At 39.1% G+C, this 21,839-nt stretch overlaps 1 protein-coding gene across 12 annotated transcripts in view; it reads right to left on the bottom strand.

The window, feature by feature from the left end:
• The window catches only part of bptf (bromodomain PHD finger transcription factor), a 112,471-nt gene that overhangs the window by 63,731 nt on the left and 26,901 nt on the right, over window positions 1-21,839 (bottom strand). For 10 of the 12 annotated variants that reach the window (XM_078401423.1, XM_078401420.1, XM_078401424.1 and 7 more), the window contains exons 3-8: window positions 18,352-18,575; window positions 7,299-7,514; window positions 5,590-5,799; window positions 3,647-3,844; window positions 2,615-2,808; window positions 324-679 (exon numbers count right to left, since the gene is read on the bottom strand). In XM_078401423.1, coding sequence (XP_078257549.1) covers window positions 324-679; window positions 2,615-2,808; window positions 3,647-3,844; window positions 5,590-5,799; window positions 7,299-7,514; window positions 18,352-18,575 — 1,398 coding nt within the window. The remainder of the gene's footprint in view (window positions 1-323; window positions 680-2,614; window positions 2,809-3,646; window positions 3,845-5,589; window positions 5,800-7,298; window positions 7,515-18,351; window positions 18,576-21,839) is intronic. The other 2 variants (XM_078401425.1, XM_078401427.1) reach the window with 2 other exon arrangements.

The raw sequence follows: 21,839 nt of genomic DNA on the forward strand, positions 1-21,839 counted from the left end.
GCAGGAAAGTGGCACTGTGATAATAGATCAATCATGGACTTTTTTGAATGGTGAGGCAGGCACAGTGGTTTGAAAGGCCCTCAATTGCTTGTTTTTTAAACATTGCATTTTCTTTAACACCATCAAAAGTCATTGCTCAAGATATTTACTGGCTCATTCCATAAGTGCTTAACTTCCTAAATTCCAACTGTTATTGCAGATTAAAACAGGCTTTCTACTTAAAATCTCCTTCCAGTCTCCAAAGGAAAATTACAATAGCACAGAATAAATCATAAATTGAACCTCTGTATGATTAAAAGCACAAAGAAACAAATTCCATTCACCTATGCGAAGCCCAGTTTGGATGCAGGAATGAAGATGGGACATTATTCTCCAGTTGGATAATGGTCAACCTTAAAGTGGATATTGTAAGTACTTTTGATCCATGCACAGCACCATTCCATTTGAACTCGCCAGCAGGGGTCATACAGAACTTATGTGAAAGATGTCGTCGTTTATCATGATCCTCTCGATGTTGATGCTTGTTGAGTGCCAAGGTGCTAGTGCTATATTGATTTTGGTAGACACGGTATTTTCCTTCTTGACCCAATTTAAACAAGTTATTAACAGTTCCTTTGATCAACAAATCTTTCCTTATGTTCATGCGAGTGATTTCGCCTTGTGTATTTACCACCAGGATCTGAAGAGGAAAAATTAACTGAATTCACTTTTTTATATCAATACAATCCTCAAATTCACATTATTTTTGATTGTCCAGTATATCTTTAAATCACTGGACTTAAAGCTACTCTGGATGATCCAGATTCAGGGTATAATTATCCAGTGATATGTGATCCAGTATATATTTACACTGGATGGATATACAGTATTTTATAGTATATCTACATGAACTACATATACTACCTTTGTAGTATATCTACAAAGATATACTTGGTAGATGCTTTACACAGAATATTTGTAATGCTTTACTCAGAATTTTTCTTTTGAGAAGCCAGAGTAAATTTCTAAATTTTAAATTTCATAACTGGGTAAAGGGAAATATTTTCTGTGTAGAAGTCTTCCTGAAAAGGCAGAGTATATTGATAACTTCTAATTTTATAAATGGGTAAAGTGGAATATAGCCACATTTATTTATATGGACTATATTCCCCCCCAACTGGCCATGTAGGCATGAATATAGTGTTGTGGTGGTGACATTGCTATTCAAGAAGCCAATGTTTTGAACCATTGATAAAGAAATGCAAATTGACATTTTTGACAGTTATGTAGGAAATGTAGTTTTGTTTCATATAATTATAGAGCACTGGAATTTATAAAGTAAAATCCATCTTTAGTAACACAAAACAACCACAAAAATGTAATCAAAATATCCTGGCTGATGAATGTGCTTCAGGGAAGGAAAAATGACATTCTTAGATGGCAGATCTGACCTATAGGTGACCCTACACACAGCAAAGTAGGAAACTCTTAACTATCTTCTCAGTTCAGTGGCAAATTGAGAATGGACGACATAAGCTGGCAGGTATCACAAAATGCTGGAGTAACTCAGCAGGTCAGGCAGCATCTCAGGAGAGAAGGAATGGGTGATGTTTCGGGTCGAGACCCTTCTTCAGACTGATTTCTATGTTTCTATGTCACCCATTCCTTCTCTCCTGAGATGCTGCCTGACCTGCTGAGTTACTCCAGCATTTTGTGATACCTTCGATTTGTACCAACATCTGCAGTTATTTTCCTACACATAAGCTGGCAGTATCAGTGACATTATTACTTATGTGTAGGAAGGAACTGCGGATGCTGGTTTAAACCAGATAGACACAAAATGCTGGAGTAACTCAGCGGGAGCATAACTAGAGAGAAGGAATGGGTGACGTTTCGGGTTGAGGCCTGAAGAAGGGTCTCGTCTCGAAATATCACACATTACTACTTATAACTAAATACATTTTAATAATATATATTTTCAACTTTTTAAAGGAGGAATTCAAATGTGGCAGGAAGGAAGTTATCCAAAAGAGAATATATGCAAGACGGAGACATAGAAAAAGTGCAGATGGTGGAATCGTGAGCAAATCAAAGTGCTGGAGGAATTCAGCAGGTCAGGCATCATCTGAGGAGGGAATGCTGAAAATGTATGTAATCTGCATGCAATCTAGAAGGCATTTTTATTCTCGGTAACGTATGCACTTATTTGAAATTTGGGGAACGAGGAAAAAAGCCTGCAAACTATTTAAACTCGGTTTTGAAAGAAGTGTTTAAAAGTAGAGTCATAGTAAGTTTAAAGAACTTTACATAATAAACATTTCATTTTTAAGGAAGTGTCTCCACCTACATATATTCTCTTCTGGATAACTTCCTTGCTGCCACCTGTCAATTTCTACTTTGAAAAAGTCAAAATATCTTTTATTAACATTTATTTAGCTATGCCTAACAATGTCACTCATAGTGAGAGGATCTGTTGTCCATTCCCGATTTTTACCATTGAGTTGAGAAGATACTTAATAGTTTTCCACAATGCTGTGAGTGGGGTCACCCATAAGTCAGATCTGCCATCTAAGGATGTCAGTTTTAATTTAATTTAAGAGTATTCCAGCCATAAAGAGTAAAGTTCAACTCTCACCTCTTTGCCTTCCTTAAAGAATCTGTTAGCTTCATGTGCTGCAGCAGCAGCCTGGGCACTCTTCTGCTGATTCAACTTGCTGTCAGGATTTCGTAACCTTGTGACCATCCTGGTTGGGATAGATGCGCCTTTACCAGTTTCAGAAGAATCACCATTTTCGCCATTTGTTTTATCACTTCCGAGTTCAGCCGAATCTACAGCAAATATTAAATTCAGAGGTGACAATGGTAGGGCACACCCGATTCACAGAACAATCTTAGTTACACTATAATTTACCACTCACATGCATTCATCAATACCAGCCAGGTCACCTATTTAATACATTTCAAATAAGAGTTCAATCAACAGAATTTTTTTTCAAACTCATTTTTCATAACTTGCATCATCTCCCAATGACTCAAGAGTATGAGGAATTTTGTTCAACAATAAAGACACTATAAATATCTGACATTAGAGTATATGTAAAAAAACAAAGTGCAAGAGGATCTCAGTGGGTCAGGCACTGTATGGGGAAGAAATGAACAAATGATATTTCGGGTTGGGACCTTTCTTCAGACCGATTGGAGTGGGGGGGATAAAACTGGAATTGAGAGCGGGGGATTATTCAAAGCCTGGCAAGTGAAAGAAAGGTGAGGGGGGTTGATTGGCAGATGGGAGGAGGAAGTGACAAAAACTAGAGATAAAAAGGAGACAAAAATTGTCAGATATGAAAAGAGGAGGAGTGAAATGTTGAAAAGATGGAGGGAAATACCATTCCATTACTTTTGGAGAGTTTAACTGTTATTCTATCTTCTTCTTCATCTAGTAGCTTGGGAAATGAATAAGATCACTGAAGTTACAAAGAGCCCAAATTATTTAAAATAGACAAGTTTTTTTAATAGAATTTTGTTCAAAGCAATTGTTTTGGAGAAGAATTGGTGTGTAAATTCTTAACCCTCACTGATGCTAGATCTACATTTTCATGGTATCCAAGCACATCTACCTGACATGCTATGGTTGTAAAAAGCCATTTATGAAGGAAATAAAAATCACCTGGGTCTTCCAGATCATTGCCTGGAGATTGAGCGGACCCCTCCATATTCTCCAAATCCTCCGATATCTTGTGACTGGCATCTTGCATGGATGCCTCAGTGGACAAATCTGCATTGTTGTTACTAACATCAGCAGACAGTGAAGGTGGAAGAGTCTTCGGGGCAGTCATGGTAGTGTCAGTAGAGTTTTCACCATTATCTTGGAGAGTATGGAGAAAATAAAATTAATATCTTTGTTATCAAAAATAATTTACACATTTCCCTTCCATTCCTAAAAGGTTGGTCTAAACCATATAAATCATTGACGTGGACATTGACTGTGCAGTTATTAACACTTCTGAAAAAATGTTTAAAAAAGAAATTGATCAAACTTATATCGCACATTCTCATCACCAACTCTTATCTAAAATAATGCAGGACCAATCTCCTTACATTCAATTGCACTGAAGACACCCACACTACTAAAAATAAAGTACTATATAAGCATAATTTATCCACTTCTCTAATCCATTGTGACCTGCAAGGATTAAAAATCAAATTTAGACCTTCCCACTAATATAATAAGACTAAAGGGAAAAGAGTAATTTTATGATTGAAAGAAATGAATTCTGAAGTGCACAAACAGTGAAATCATTTAACTAGAAGAAATTACGAGACAAAAAGGAATGCGAGATGCAGATGTCATGCAGCGAATTTTAAAATACCGAATGTAGTTAAAGGCAGCAACCTGCTTTGATGACACTTAGCAATAAAATATTACACTTCAATAAGCAACTCTTAGTTTTCCCATAGTTCTGTCAATCTATCTAACATGAGCACCAAGGAACAAGGTAGGCAAGTGGATTTGAGCTGGAAGCCTTCCTTTATATTGAAAAGTACGATGGAAAGTCCTATCATGACTTTCCATAATGCAAAGCCATGTCATGTGTACATCCATCAAGAAATGCAAGTTGGAAAAAAAACCAAATTATGTTTGTCCGTTTTTTTTTGCATATAAATTACAAAAGAGCAATTTTTTATTCTGTAACTCGAATTTTGGGAGTAAGGGCACGTTTCCATTATCTGAACATCTGTCAAAAGACAGTAGCCTGTACTGGATAGAAAACAAAGCTTATAATGCAGGAAATTATCTCCATATTCCACCCATTGTTCGTCTTAATGTCACGCAACTTTTTAATCTTATAGAATCGGCATATGAATTGTGCATCTGCAATTCCATGCCCTTATTCCTTCAGGATAGGCTCATTCAATATTCTGCATAAACATTAGCAGAAATGATACACACACACATGTAATAACGTATTTGGTAGCTTCTCACATCCAAAATTCTTATAATGAGGTATTTATAACTTCTGAACAAGCTTCTCCGCGACTTCCACAAACATTTTGTCTTTAGACTCTATGGAGAAGAAAAATAAGACTGGCCAATATCCAATTGCCACCTTGAATTTAATCCCCAAGTTATGTAAATGTCTACTAGATTACAAAAAACACAAGGATGGATAGTATGACAATGGAAAAAGCAATCAACTTCAATGGGGTCCCTGTGCTTGTTGGCAAAATAATAAACTGCTGTTCAGCGCACATGCACACGGGGTGAAGGCAGGCATAAACTCAATGTGGTTCGGGAGCAGAGAAAATATAAACTTCAAAGCCGCAATCAAAATACAGCGCAACCACAAGAACAAAAGCTCATAGCTTATATTTTACTATTCAACCTCAAAACGTTAGCAGATTCAGTATATTATCATTTGCTTTATTATTTTGCTGATGGATATGTTGGCAGACAGAAAAACAGCCTGCAATACAGAGAAAGAATATCAAAATAAAAAAAACTTGTGAATGATTTCAAAGATGATGGTAGTTTTGTCACTTAGAATGGGTTGAGATAAGAATTGCTTCCCCCCCATTCCGCAATGAAAAGATTTGAGTAACCTTATGTACCTGTTCTGTCCAAGGGGAGCTGCACTGATTCGATAGCCAATTTCGTCTCCTCTGTTAGTTTTTCAGCTTCAGGATTTGGCAGCTCACTGTCTCCAGCATTCTTCGAAGGAGAAGCTTTATTTTCCTCTGCAGAAGGATTTTGGCTGCTACCATCATTCTTCAATGTCTCTGAGCTTCCCGAGCTATGGTTATCTCCACTAGATGTGGGGTCTATAGCGAAATGTAGAACACAAGCACTACCTTTTGAATAAATCCCTGTCTGCAATATTAGGCACACCCAAATTCCCACATGTTGAGATTGAAAGAAGAAAGATTCTTTTCATGTTATATAATTAAGAAAAAGTTCTGATGTATTAATAATAAACATTACCTACTTCAGTCTAACATGCATGGAGTTTTCATAGGGTTTACCTCAAAAGGCCCCACCAGCCAATTTTTTTAATCAGTCAAGTTAAAAATCATCTCAAAACAAATGATCAGGGTACAATAATACTTCTAAAGTGAACATCTTTTTATCTATAGACCTTCGCTGGTAATATATTTCACAAGCTCACACTCAATAGTTGTTTCGTTCAAAAAATATACAAGTAAAAATTGTTTTGAATCTCACTTTCAATTCCAAGAATGCTCATTGCATGCAATGTCATTTGGTTTATTAACCCCTTTTGAAACAAATTAAAAGTCTCTCTTTCTGGCTGTTACATTAAAATTAACCAAATCCACCAACAAGATTAGTAAAATTAGAATATTAAATGTCATTCTCAACAGCAACAAGGAGTGGAAGGACCAAATCAAATTGCATAGATGTGCAGGTTAGTAGGTTAATGGGCCACTATAAATTGCCCGAAGTGTCTAGATGAGTAGCAGAATCTGGAGGGTGTGGAGTTGATGGCAATGTGGCGAGTATAAAATGGCACTAGTGTAAAATGGGTGGTGGATGGTCAGTGCAGACTCAGTATGCTGAAGGGCCTGTTTCCATGGTGCATCTTTCCGTGACTTGTGTAAAAATTCCAACTGTATTGCTATCTGCTTCCACCTCTTCGCAAGTTTATGTGGTGCAAATATACTCACATCTTCAAAACCCTGTGGACAACATTGTTTCTTTATGATTTTGAGTACAACCCAGCTAAAATACCTGCAATCAGGTTGGATCTGACAGTTTCAACACATCATGTTCTCATTGCTCAACTGCTCAATACAATAAAAAAGATTCACTGGTAAAGAAAGATTTCTACCCTCTGTGTACAGGCAGCATAAGATTAAAATATCAAATTCAACTTCAAGCTCAGTAGCGCTGCTGGATTTGAACATGGAAAGTTACATATATTTTCATCATTTCAAATAATTTTCAATTTGGAGCATGCAAATGCAAACTTGGTTATAGATTTTTTTTAAAGACTTTGATTTTTGTTCCATTTCTATATCTGTAATCCAGAACCAATTTCAGTATTATACAGTAAATGAAATGAAAGAATATCAACCTGAAATATTAACTGCTTCTCTCTCCACAGTTTGACTTGTTGAATATGTCCAGCACATTGTACTTTTGGTTTAGTAACATTCACATCTATTAAATATTCAGAAGAATTTTGAATCCTCAATCTAATAGGAACAAACTCTTTAATTATTATGGAATCAATTAAAAAATCTGCTGTATCTCTAGCTGATAGTTAACCCAGTATGACTTTACAGGGGTAAACATCAGTTACCTTCTGTGCCTTTTTCCTGAACATTTTCTTCAGTCTCTTTCCTATCCTTGTCCTTCTCTTCAGTTTGCTCTTCTGATGCTTCATTGCTTTTCTCAATCTCCATCTGGGCATTATGCCTACCCTCTCTCCTGGCATTCTTTGCTTGTTCTGCTGCTTTTCGCTTAATTTCCTCCAACTCTGCTTCTTCTTTTGCTTTCTGCCGCTCCAAAATTTCCTCTGAGGAAAAGAATGGAGATTCCTTTTAGTGCTAGGGATAGACTAGCTGTGCTATTTCAATCCATATCAAAAACCAGAAAGAATTAATTTCCAAATAACTATCCAAAACATTAAGATCCTTCCTTAAATACAAGTTGACAATAGTTCAACAAGCTGGTATTGGTATGAAATCTATGTTCCCTTGCTCTATTGCCAAGGGAATAGAGAATCGGGAATAGAGCCCAGAAAATCAAAGGCTCCAATATATACTAGCTGGTACGCAAAGTTGTAGAGAAGAATTAATGGGGAATATCATGGCCTTGGGGGCAAGAACCGCTAAAAACTTGAGAATTCAGTGGACATCATGATAGCTTTTGCAAAGTCAGCACCAACTCAACTTAAGGAAGCAGAGAATAAATTTTCAAAAAATAATTTGATGATCCGATTATCTTTCAAAAAAGAGCACAATAAATTTTCTCAGGTTACTTAATGACTGGAATGGAAAGCATAAGCAATCTTAGAAAGTTTATTTGCTGAAGATCAAATAATTACAGGGAAAAAAAAGACCAAATAGAGCAGCACTTTCAATGAGTAAATCATGGACACTAGCACAGGTTTACGAACAATTCCCCACTCAGGGCAAGATGGGATCTTGCTATGGAACTAGGTCCAGTATATTACATTCTGTGTTTCCATACTTTCCTACAAACGGAAGAGAAAAGATGCAAGGGAATATAATCTACATGAGAAACTACATTAAACATCAGAACCAGCAATCAATCTCCGTTTTACAGACGTTCTTAAGTCGGAAATTCCCATTCACACACCATGAAAATCATACTGCCACAGTAATCCAATGAATGGCATCAAAAGCACATAAGATTGATAAACAAAAACAATTAGCAAAAAGGGGAGACAGAGAGAGACAGAGAGAGAGACAGAGAGAGAGAGACAGAGAGAGAGAGACAGAGAGAGAGAGAGACAGAGAGAGAGAGACAGAGAGAGAGAGACAGAGAGAGAGACAGAGAGAGAGACAGAGAGAGAGACAGAGAGAGAGACAGAGAGAGAGACAGAGAGAGAGACAGAGAGAGAGACAGAGAGAGAGACAGAGAGAGAGACAGAGAGAGAGACAGAGAGAGAGACAGAGAGAGAGACAGAGAGAGAGACAGAGAGAGAGACAGAGAGAGAGACAGAGAGAGAGACAGAGAGAGAGACAGAGAGAGAGACAGAGAGAGAGACAGAGAGAGAGACAGAGAGAGAGACAGAGAGAGAGACAGAGAGAGAGACAGAGAGAGAGACAGAGAGAGAGACAGAGAGAGAGACAGAGAGAGAGACAGAGAGAGAGACAGAGAGAGAGACAGAGAGAGAGACAGAGAGAGAGACAGAGAGAGAGACAGAGAGAGAGACAGAGAGAGAGACAGAGAGAGAGACAGAGAGAGAGACAGAGAGAGAGACAGAGAGAGAGACAGAGAGAGAGACAGAGAGAGAGACAGAGAGAGACATTTAGTTCTGTTGCTTGTCGGAACGAACATTTATACACAGATCGGTCTTTTAAATTTTAATAGAGCTTGCTCATACATAGGGATAGTCCACCCATTTCTTTATGAAGTCGGCGACGATTTTAGCATATTCATTCAGATCCGTTGATTGAAATCTTGAATATGGCCCAGTTCACCGATTCAGAGCAGTCCCATAACCTCACCTCAGCCTTCCCTGACCAGCACTTCAAAGTTTTCATCTTCATCAGTGCTACACTCATCAGCCTCTGTCTGTACAGAGAAAGAAGCACAGCCACGCGGTCAGATTTATCAAGATGCAAACGAGGGATGGAGCAGTATGTTTTCCTGATGGTAGTGGTCAAGTATGTTGGGTTCTCTCTTGTTGAAGTTGAGGTGTTGATGGTAGTTAAGCAGATAAATCAAGCTAGCCTGATTGAAGTCCCCATAATGTGAACATCCATTTTGATATGAAAATAACGTGCATATTATCTAAATGGTGACAGATTGTAGAGTTCTTTTATTTAGAGATAATTGCACAATTCACAAAAGCCTAATAAATAGGTATAGCAAAGAATTGGGAAAACCAACAAATCATTATTGGCTAATGTGTGGAGAATGAATAGAAGGGCAGGGTTATGCTTCAATTATATAAAACAGTGGTGAGACAGAGTCAGGAGAGATGCACATGGTAGTGATCTCCTTAAATAAAAGAGGGATGTAATTTAACAAAACTTTACTGGATTGATGTCAATGATGTCAATGAAGATCGTCTTAAGAAAATGAATGGCTGGTCCAGCGATATAAACATTCTCATTGCAATAGCTTAGAGCAGTGAAAGGTCGTAGAGCAGGAGAAGGGTCCCAACGCGAAATGTCACCTATCCATGTTCTCTATGGATGCTGCCTGACCCGCTGAGTTACTCCAGCACTTTGTATCTTTTTTTACAACAGGTTTCTCCTTCAACAAAAGGCCAAAGAGCCACTTTAGAAATCTAGATCAAATTAACCCAATGGCCCAGTTTTAAATTTAGTACATAAACAAATTGACAATGAGTAGACTACAATGTAACAATGTAATAATTTCAACTTTTGATTTTAGGTTGGGCAGATAATCTGAAGACTCGAAGCTTAAGATATAGTACATAAATTTAAATTAAATTAGGGTAAGCATTGTTGCCAACAGCAGCACAGTGATTTAAAGATCAACAAAAATCAAATCACAAATACACTTAAAATTAAAAACATTAACAAAAACATTAAGATGCAAATTACCTTGCCCTTCTATCAGATCTATTCTAAGGCAGGATAAGCATGCCAATTCCATAGGCTGACTGCCAAGAAACCACAGCAAGAGATGAGAATCTGAATGCGAGCAGTAAGTCATTCAGCACTTTGAGACTTCCACTATTGAATAGATACTGATCATCTAGCACAATACCATGATCTGATTCACTCTCCATTTATTTTGATGACTTTAAACTTTCAAAAACAAAATTTCCAGATCATTCCTCTCATCTCTTTTTATTAACCTTTCTCATTTGCAAATCATAATGAGAATAGGCAAGTTCAAAATTTCCCAAAACTTATTTAATTTCTCTAGATTCTTAATTATCCAAATTATTCTCTCTCCCCGGCTCAGAAATGCATTAGGCAATCCGAATGCAACTTGACTATTTGAACTTTATTCTCATACCCTGCAAATACACTTTTTCCCCCCAACTAGTTCATTGGCTATGTTGCAAAAATAACTTTTGGCAAAATTCCGCTTATTAACTGGATTTTGGCATTCTCTGCCGCAGAAGGCAGTGGAGGCCAATTCACTGGATGTTTACAAGAGATATTCCGCTCTTAGGGCTAAAAGAATCAAGGGATATGGGGAAAAAGCAGGAACGGGGTACTAATTTTAGACGATCAGCCATGGTCATATTGAATGGTGGAGCTGGCTCGAAGGGCCGAATGGCCTACGCCAGCACCTATTTTCTATTTTTTTAATGTTTTCATATGAAGGATGTATATGCACATTACACATTCAAACTGACTGCAACTTTAAATTAATTTGTTAATTACATGGATCAACTTAATAATTCTAGAAAAGCTTTTTCCTAATTTAATAATGTTTTAACTGGAAAAGCAGAAAATTAAGGATATCAAGAAAATAAATGTGAAATATTATAAAGTGAGAATAAGTCACATTTTTTTTAAAGAGGTTTCGTTTTAGATTTATTATTGTCATGTGCACCAAAGAATAGTGTCAAGCATTGTTTTGCATGCTATCCAAATAGATCAGATATACCATACATAGAGACAATCAAGTCAAACTCAAGTTCAATAGACAGTACAAAGGGGAAGATTCAGAGTGCAAAATATAGTTCTCAGCCTTGTAACATTGAAGAGTAGGTCGGAACCCAGCTCCAAATGACAATGTAAACTTTTTGGTAATTGGATGAAGCCATAAAATTAATGTAAGCAATCAGGGGTTTACAAGGGTCCCAATGCATGAATGTTGCGCTACAATGGAGCAGCAGAGGGAGCTCTTTGTAATGGCCTTAATTAAAGCATTACCAACAGCTGTTTGGAGACCTGCACTGCACCTGCCCAATTCAATTCTTCATATGAACGATTTAATAAGGGCAAATGCCAAAAATTGTGAAATCCCCCCACTGCTGCACAAAGACATTCTGTATCTTAATGATCACGTCTTTCTCTTCCTATTAGCACACAAACATCTACATTACATAATGCATTGTTCCAGGACACAACAATACCCAACTTCCTGCAGGAGCATTGCTTGATAGCATTGAGTGCAAAATAAATTAGAAACAGAAGAACATTAATAGGCCATCAACATCATAAAAATTAATCTTACCCTACTCTCGCTAATGTTGCTCTGCACCCCCGCCCCCCCATCACAATGGTTCATAGAATTTGAGAACTAATTCTCCAGTTTTGAAAACCCACTTCCACTACCGGTACTGAATATTCTTTGCTTTTGTTGTCCATAAAAGCAAAGGGTTGAATGTAGGTAGGTGAAAGAATGACAGGGTTCTGAACATTGGATAATAAACTATCTTACTTTGAACACCGTTATAATTCCCACACTTGTAAATGCTTCATAATATGTACATTTTTGTTTGCTTCTTTCTGAAAATAAGAAACAATAGGAGTAGGACTTCCAGCTCTTTCAGCCTGCTCCACCGTTCATCAGATTTATGGCTGATCTTTCATTTCAGTACTAGAAAAAATAGTACCGTCTTAACATAGATTCCATTTTCTGGAAATCTGTCAATCTCTATTTTGAATGAACAAGATGACAGTGCCTCCTTGGCCCTCTGGAGTAGAGAATTCATCCTTAAAGTGTAGATATTTTTCCTCGCCCCTCTCCTGAAATCCCTTTCCCTTCATTTCTAAAGCATGGTTCCTCACACCATAGGCAGAGAAAATATCCAATCTGCATCTATCCTGTCAAGCGCTTGAACAAATTAGTAATTTTCAGACATCTCTCGTATCCATCTCTAACATTTTTCCTACCATTAACGGCAGCCCAATAGTAATGGGTCGGTAGATCTCCCCACTTTCCCTCTCCCTCCTTTATTAAATCATGGGGTTACATTTACTATCTGCCAATTCACAGGAACAATTCCCGAATCTAAAGACCCCCAGAAAACCAGAGCATCCACTATCTCTAAACCCAATTCCTTCAAACCTCTGGAGCGCAGATTATTAAATCCTTGGGATTATTCCAACTCACTCACTTGTCCAGTACAACTGTTAATTCTTTCTTATATCTCGAGATGGGGCGAGATGTATTCTTACTCTATCTCGATTCTCTAATACATTCAGCAGGATTTTGTGCTTTGTCCTCCGTGAAGCCAAACACTAATTCATTGCTTAATTTCACTGCCATTTCCATACTTCTTAATTCTCATGTCTCTAAATTCAAGGGACCCTCATTTGCAAGGGAAGATTTTTTTTGACAAGTTTTAGATAAAAGTCGGATTTAATCTGTATTATTAATTTTGATTTGATTTAGTGCAGCTTTGTACAAATTAATCATCACTGCATCAAGAACATTTTAGATAACCAAGAACTCAATTATGCCACACATTAATTATAGAGAAAGCACCCAGAACTGAATCAGAAATAAAACCAGATAAATTCAAGCCCTATTGCCCCTACCGACCTTCCTAACAAAGTAATTCACATTTTGTGATACGTATCATCAACCGCATTTCTGTTCATTTTTCCTACAATTCATTTGCAAGCTTTAAAAAAACAGTCCCCTGCACACCCAATCCATTGGTATGTATAAGGCAAAGTAGTAACCTTGGTGCCAATCTTAAAGGGACACTACTGATGGCCTTCCTTCAATTCACAAAACAGCCACAACTTTGCTTTCAATTCCTACACCAGCCGTGTTGCCTCTACTTATTGTGTGGCTGACACCTATTATGTGGCATATTTTAACCAAATCCATTTTGCAAGTCCACATATACGACATCAGCTGAATTACCGGGGTGAAAGTAACTCCCTCCCACCACCACACACGGACTCCAATCAAGAATATACATTGTGCAAACAACCCTTTCAAATGCCAAAGATATTACATCTCCTCTGACAATCGTTTCAACTGTATTCTGATTACATTACATGCAAAAACATTAGTGTTATGGTTTAAAAAAAAGTTTTATAAATTAAATCTTATTAAACGTGAGAAAATGTGATTCTAGACTTATAGGTTAATTTATTTGTTGGCGGCTACTTCAAGAGGTTGCACCAGTTCACGTCAAATGCTTATCGGTTTACACTAAGATCAGTATTTCTAATGGCCAAAGGAAAATTACAATGGGAACAAAAACTAGTTGTTGTTGCATTAGATATGTGGGCAGTTTTCTAACAATCAAATGTGCTATACAAGCTGCTGAGCAAAACATATTTTTAACATAATGGATAATTACATCAGCAAATGACAGACTGTTAGAGGAAAACGGGCAGCATCAGTGGAGGGAAATGTACATGCAGCCTTTAGGACCACAACCGTTCTTCAGTCTGAAGTAGAGTCCCAACTGTAACGTCATGTGCCCATTCCCCTCCACAGAAGGTAGACACAAAATTCTGGAGCAACTCAGCGGGTCAGGCAGCATCTCGGGAGAGAAGGAATGGGTGATGTTTCGGGTCGAGACCCTTCTTCAGACTGATGCCAGGGGAGGGGGCGGGACAAAAATGCGCCCCCTCCCCCTCCCCTGACATCAGTCTGAAGAAGGGTCTCGACCCGAAACGTCATCCATTCCTTCTCTCCTGAGATGCTGCCTGACCCGCTGAGTTACTCCAGCATTTTGTGTGTACCTTCGAATTAAACCAGCATCTGCAGTTTTTTTCCTACCCCTCCACAGATGTGCTTGGCCCGCTGAGTTCCTCCGGTTGTCTCCTGATTATTATGTCAGCTGGCAACAGAACAAGGGCCCCGACCTGAAACGTCATCTTTCCATGTTCTCCAGAGATGCTGCCTGACCTGCTGAGTTACTCCAGCACTTTGTCTTTTTTTAAGATCATAGTTTTCTGCCAATACAATCTATCAACTGTAAATTGATATCTGATTTAATCTCACAGTGGCCAAAACAAATATTCTTTAAACATCAGCATTCAATAGCAATTTTGATTCTGACTTTAGTCACATGGAGAACGTACAAACAGCACCCATAGGCAGGATCAAACCCGGGTCTGGCACTGTAAGACATCAACTCTACTGCCGTGCCACTGTGCTGCCCCTGCTATCCTATACAACTGGTAGCAAGGGGGTATTTTAAACATTACATCAATAAAATCCCTAGTTAAATTCATTTAAATAAAATTATTTCTCTGTGCTTATTCTAATCCAAGTAAAACACCTTTGAAAGGCTTAACCATGTTAAATGCTACTTACGTGGGCATTAAAAGTTGCCCCCGCTTACAAAGAATTTCTGAATAACTCAAAGGTAACCAAGTCAAAGCTGTATCTAGATAGATGGGCAACTGCTTCAATGCCTCATGAAAAACTATTTAAATTGTTCTGTTACCTAATATTATTTCCATTTACCCCTTTTGCACTTTAAATCCAGTTCTATTTGGTAGAATTGCAGCCAAGAAAAAGAATTCCATAAGCCATACAGCCACATTAAGAGTGAAAACACAGCTTGATTTACTAATTCTGTTGCATCAAGTAAGAGAGGGCATGGGCTCTTACTCAAAGACCAAATGATGGGTCACGTTTGGTAAATCATAGTGCGATAGAATTATTTCCAAAGTAGTGAAAGGTGAGAGTAGAGAAAAAGATTGCTGAAATATTTGTGCCTGGAGGAAAAAGAAACAGAACTGCTGTTTTCACTTAAAATATCCAGTCAACTGGTCTTGTTAAACGTAATATTGGTATTATTAAGGTGCCGAGGTCCTTTGATTATTTTCATTAAAGGAAGATCTGGGGAAGGAAGGAAAAAACGTGCCTTTTTTTTGTAAAGAAACTAACCAGTGCCCGCTAGTAATCACAAAGTGAAGGCTCTCTCATTGATTTTCACAGCGATATTTTGCACAAGGTCAATAATTAATTGACCCTACAAATATGAAATGCATGGACTTAAGATTTACTAAAGAAAAGACTTCACTTTGTGAGGCAATTTCTACACAACTTAGTATACAAACGAACAAATGCAGAGCAGTTGAGTTAACGACGTGCATTATTAATGCATGAACCATCGTACCCATGCAACAGATGAAGTTCAAATTCAGAGTTATCAGGCTTGAAGAGCAAGATGAAAAACTGCCAAAGATGCAAAATTATACCAACAAATCTGCAGCAATCAAATGGCGGACTTAGCTGCAAAATGAACAGAAAGTTCCAAAACAATTGGAAAGCATTGTGCACATAAGTTGAAGCAAAGATGTCATGATTCTTGAACGATGGCTGACACAATCATGTTCAAATGGATATTCATTTATGTCAAATCATGCAACAGATTGACACTTGCTGTAAATGTTCCCACTTTCAGAACTGTCATTTATGGCTTGAGAGAACCAACCAACACTATTGAACTGGCACCCAAGAAAATAGTCAACAACTTCACAACTGCAGGAGAGGAAAATCAAAGAATTATTTGTTCATGCGAATTAGAACCAAGGATCATAAGATTGCAAATATACTCATTGTAAATTTGATTACAAGAGCTAACAATGATGAGAATCTCTGCTAAAATGGAGCACAAGATCGAAGTGTGTAAAGAAATGTAAATAATTAAATTGTAAGGCTTTTGACATGGTCCTGCAAGGTACGCTGCTCCAGTGATTACATTACACAAGATCTCCACTGAGCCAGGTAATCAGATCAAAAATTGTTGTGTGATAGGAGGGAGAGTGGTAGAAGATTGTTTTTCTAATTGGAAGTCTGCAACTAGTAGTGTACCACATGGATCATGTTGGGACCCTTGCTGTTTGTGATATATATTAACCACTTGGATTTGAATCATGAATTTACCACCAGGGGGCGCCACACGACGGCTGCCTCGCCTACAGTCTCTCCTTTTCAAACTTTTTTTGTTATTTTCAGTAAGTTTTAAAAATTTGTGTAAATGTTCTCTGGTTTGTTTTATGTGAGGGGTGGGGGAGGGGGCCGTGGGAAACTTTTCTTCAATCTCTTACCTTGCCGGAGATGCGATTGTTTTCCGGATCGTATCTCCGCTCGCTCTGCGGCCTAACATCGTGGAGCTGGAGGCCTTGCCTGGGACTGAGCCCCACCGTGGGGCCGTGGACTTAACATCTAAGCTTGCGATTCCTTGCCTGAATCGACGCCCCGAAGCTTGCGGACTTTAAGGAGCTCGCAGTCTCGGGTTGAGACTGGTCGGGAGCTCAAACCGCACAACAAGCCCCGACCCGGGGTAGATTGCCCGGCGCGGGGGAGCTGAAACACCCCCCCCCCCCCCCCCCGCCAAGCGGGAGCTTGATCGCCCCGACGAGGAAAGCCGCCGCTGGTTACGGGAGTCAAGGTCGTCCCGTCAACGGGTTAGAGGCCCCTGACCGCTGGAGGACAAAGGGAGAGATTGAACTTTTTTTCACCTTCCATCACAGTGAGGAATGTGGAGGAGTTACTGTTCATGTTAAAATGTATTTTGTGTGTCCTGTTGCTTTTTATTGTTATGACTGTATGGCAAATGACATGGAACTATGAGCAAGTTTGCGGAAGACCACCGAAATTGGTGTGTCGTGAATAGTGTGGATAATTGTCCAAAGCTACAGCAGGATATAGATCAGATGGAAAGTTGGACAGAATGTTGGTAGATAGATTTAACCCTGACAACTGTGACATGATTCATTTTGGAGAGTCAACTGAGCATAGGACAAAAAATAGTAAACGGTAGGGCACTAGGGATCTTGATAGATCAATGGAACTTTAGTTTCAAGTCCAGTGAGCCCCAAAAGTGGCAATCCAGGTGGTAGAAAAGGCAAATGCACCGTTACCTTCACAGGTAGCAGCACAGAATATAAATGTTAGGACATTAAATTGCAACTTTACAAAACATTGGTAATATCACACTTGGGGGTATTGTGTGCAGTTCAGTTCATTGCATTACAGAAAGAATCTGTTTGTGCTGGAGAGAGTGCAGAAGAGATTCACCAGGTTGCAAGAAACACAAGAGAATACAGATGGTGGAATCTTGAGAACAAAAAACTGCTAGAACTCAGCAGGTCAAGCAGCATCTATGGAGGGAAATCAATGGACAATGTTTGGATTTGCAATCCTTCCTCAGACTGAGGAAGGGTCCTGACCCAACATGTTATCTGTTCATTTCCCTCCACAGACACTGCTTGATCCGCTGAATTCCAGCAGCGGTTTTTTAACACTAGGAATCTGCCTGGATTGGAGGATTTTAGTTAAGGGGGCAGGTAAAATGGGCTTGTTTTCCCTGGAGGAAAGGAGGCAGAGGGATGACCTAATAGAGGCGAATTTCAAGAGGTAAAGATAGCAGAATTTTTTCCACAAAGTGGTGATAACAAAAGCAAGATGACATAAACCTAAAGTGAAAGGTAGGAGTTATAAAAATAATTTGAGGAGATTTATTTTTATAAAAGTGATCATATCTGGATCTCACTGCCAAGGAAGTGTTGGAGTCAGACACAATCACTGTTAAAGGGACAATTGAAAGACACTTGAAGAAGCACGGCATAGAAGGATATAGACCTAATGCGGTCTATGGGATTATTATTGATGAGCTCAAAGGTCAGCATGGATGCAGTAGGCCTAAGGTCGTGTTTCCGTGCTGTACAATTCTGTGACTAACTCTTTTTTTTAAATCTGAAAATTAAAGGCATCCATCAAGAATCTTCAATTTCACTTACCATTTGCTGCACTTAAACAAGATTTATTATTGCCACGAACATCATTGGTCAAGTCTTCTGTAACGTCCATATGCCGATGAATTTCATCACGCATTTCTTCCAGTATTCTGCAGAGGTCATACTCCCAGTACTCTTTGTCCAGTGAGTCAATAAGTTCAGCAAGCTGTACCTTTGAGCTGTAATACCACACTTTTTTGTCCTTCCCATTTTCTTTACCTTCCTCACTGAATAGAAAGATAAAATCAATTAATACAATCGTTTTAGTATCCAATCTAAGGCTACCAAACAGTAAAATAGAGAAAGGTCAAAGAAGGACAGGATTAAATAGTGGCTTCAAGCTGCCTGTGATCCCATTGAGCTCAATCTTGCTTTCTGACAAGCAAAATGGCTCATTTAATATTATTAATATTAAAATATGATAATATTAATATTATTAGATTCTTAACTAAGTATCAAAATCCACATTCTTGCCATCCAAAGAGCAGACACAATATAATTTCTAACCTCTTATGTCTATTAAGTATCTACATATTAGAAGAAAGCATGACCAGACCAAGTAAAATTACACTGAAATCCCTAAATGAACACATTCTAGGGCAAAAGCTATGGTATTCTACATAAGAAAAAGCCTAGTAAAATGTAGTAAAATACTCTTACATTAAATTTAACCATTTGCATATAATCTTTGTAATGTTTTTAATATATTTAGTTTCCAATAAACACATTGTTGAAACCACAATGGCAAAGAGATTTTCAAAAAGTATTCTGCAAATCTAAAGAACAAAATTTGCGATTACACCACAGACGCAAGTCAAGTCAAGTCAATTTTATTTGTATAGCACATTTAAATACAACCCACGTTGACCAAAGTGCTGTACATCTGATTAGGTACTAAGGAAAAAAAATGAAACATACAGTAGCACGCAAACAGTTCACAGCGCCTCCTCAATGAGCCTCAAACGCTAGGGAGTAGAAATAAGTTTTGAGCCTGGACTTAAAGGAGTCGATGGAGGGGGCAGTTCTGATGGGGAGAGGGATGCTGTTCCACAGTCTAGGAGCTGCAACCGCAAAAGCAAGGGACGATGGATGATGGAACCTGGAGCAACAAACAAGTGAGAAATGCCCTGTCGACATTTCAGATCGGGATCCTTCATCTGTACAGATCCAGATGCAGGGTCCCGACCTGAGACATAATCTGTACATTTCCCTCTACAGGTGCTGCCTGTCCACTGAGATTTTCCAGCAGATTGTTTGTTGCAAATACACCAGCATGATATCACAACATGAGAGATTACATATTATTGGCCAGACATAACTTGGATAAGGGCGGCACGGTAGCGCAGCGGTAGAGTTGCTACTTTACAGCAAATGCAGCGCCGGAGACTCAGGTTCGATCCTGACTACGGGTGCTGCACTGTAAGGAGTTTGTACGTTCTCCCCGTGACCTGCGTGGGTTTTCTCCGAGATCTTCAGTTTCCTCCCACACTCCAAAGACGTACAGGTATGTAGGTTAATTGGCTGGGTAAATGTAAAAATTGTCCCTAGTGGGTGTAGGATAGTGTTAATGTACGGGGATCACTGGGCGGCACGGACTTGGAGGGCCAAAAAGGCCTGTTTCCGGCTGTATATATATGATATGATATGATATTCACAGAACAAATTGATACTAGAAAGAAGCATATAGCAAGTACATATTATTCTCGCAAATCTCCACTATTTTGTTTTTGAAAACGACTTTATCAAGTTGCATCAAAGAGCAGCCCATCATCTTTGTGACAGTGTCAGTGAATGTGCAACATTAAGCTCACTAAGCTCAAGTGAAGTCCTGACCAACTGAAAAATCATTGCAGCTTTATAAAAGTTTATCATGCCACATATGGAAAATGGTGTGCAGTTCTGGCCACTCCATTACAGGAAGGATGTGGAGGCTTTGAAGAGGGTGCAGAAGGGGTTTACCAGAATGCTGTCTGGATTGGAGGGTATTAACTTTAAGGTAAGAGGAAACGTCAAAGATTGCATGACATGCTTTAAAGTGAGAGGAGCAAAATTTAAAGATGTGTGGGGTAGGTTTTTTTGTTGTATACAGAAAGTGGTGGATTCCTGGAATATGCTGCTAGGAATGGCGGTGGAAGCAGACATGATAGTGGCATTTTAGATTTGCACATGGATCTGCAGGGAATGAATGATGTGGATCACATGCAGTGTAGGTCTGTTGAACTTGGCATGTTTGGCACAGATATTGTGGGCCAAAGCTATATTATTCTATGTGGAGGAAGGAACTGCTGAAGCTTAGAGGCAAAATGCTGGAGTAACTCAGCGGGAAAGGCAACATTCCTGGTCGTTTCAGGTAAAGACCCTTCTTCAGTCTGAGAGTCAGGGGAGAGGGAGGCAGAGATTAGGAATGGTAAGGTGTGAAAAGAGACATCAAAGGAGAAGCGATCAAGGAAGATGGAGAATTGATCACTGTTAGCTAGGCGAAGTGACAACGAAGCGAACAGAGATAAAATGTAATCAGGGGGACAGTCAGAGTGGTTGGAGAACTAGGAAAGGGGAGGGATCGAGAGGGAAAGCAAGGGTTACTTGAATTTAGAGAAGTCAATACTCATACCGCTGGGGTGTAAGCTGCCCAAGTGAAATATGAGGTGCTGTTCCTCCAATTTGCGCTGGGCCTCACTCTGACAGTGGAAGAGGCCCAGGACAGAAAGGTCATAGCAACTGGGAGATCTGGTAGGTTTAGGCAGACTGAGCAGAAGTGCTCAGCAAAACAATCGCTGATATATAGGAGTCCACACCTGTAACAGCGGATACAGCAGATGAGGTTGGAGGAGGTGCAAGTGAACCTCTGCCTCACCTGAAGAGATTGTTGGGGTCCTTGGACGGAGTCGAGGGAGGAGGAATAGGGACAGGTGTTGCATCTCCCGTGCTGTATCATAATCATAATAGCACTTTATTAGCCACGTATGTTTTGCAACATACAAGGACTTTGATCTGCCATACAGTCATAACAAGACACCCAAATACATTTTTTACATGAACATCCACCACAGCGACTTCCCCACATTCCTCACGGTGATGGAAGGCAAGAAAAGTTCAATCTTGGCACCCGCTGCCGGCGGTCGAGCCCTCTGTGTCGGGGTGATCAAGCTCTCACATCACGGGGATCTCAGCTTCCCCCCCACCGGGCGATCGGACCCCGTGTCGGGGCTAGTCGATTTGAGTATATTAAATCTAATCCACAAATTCTCCATAATGTTATGTCATCCAACACCTCCTCTATGTCCCATGTTTCATCCTCTAATTACATACGATATATCCATCAGATTTCTTTATTCAATGCCAAGTTCGACAAATCTCACTTAAGGCTCCTTTACCTAGATAATCTTCCAGAAAATCTTGCTTACCTCCCCTACCTTTTCTTCAAAGTACCATGGATCATTGCTATATTTTAGACAAGTTATTGCTGAGAAGATTCAAAAATCCTGACTGAA

Source organism: Rhinoraja longicauda, chromosome 6, assembly GCF_053455715.1.
Source record: "Rhinoraja longicauda isolate Sanriku21f chromosome 6, sRhiLon1.1, whole genome shotgun sequence".
NCBI classification, from domain to species: domain Eukaryota; kingdom Metazoa; phylum Chordata; class Chondrichthyes; order Rajiformes; family Arhynchobatidae; genus Rhinoraja; species Rhinoraja longicauda.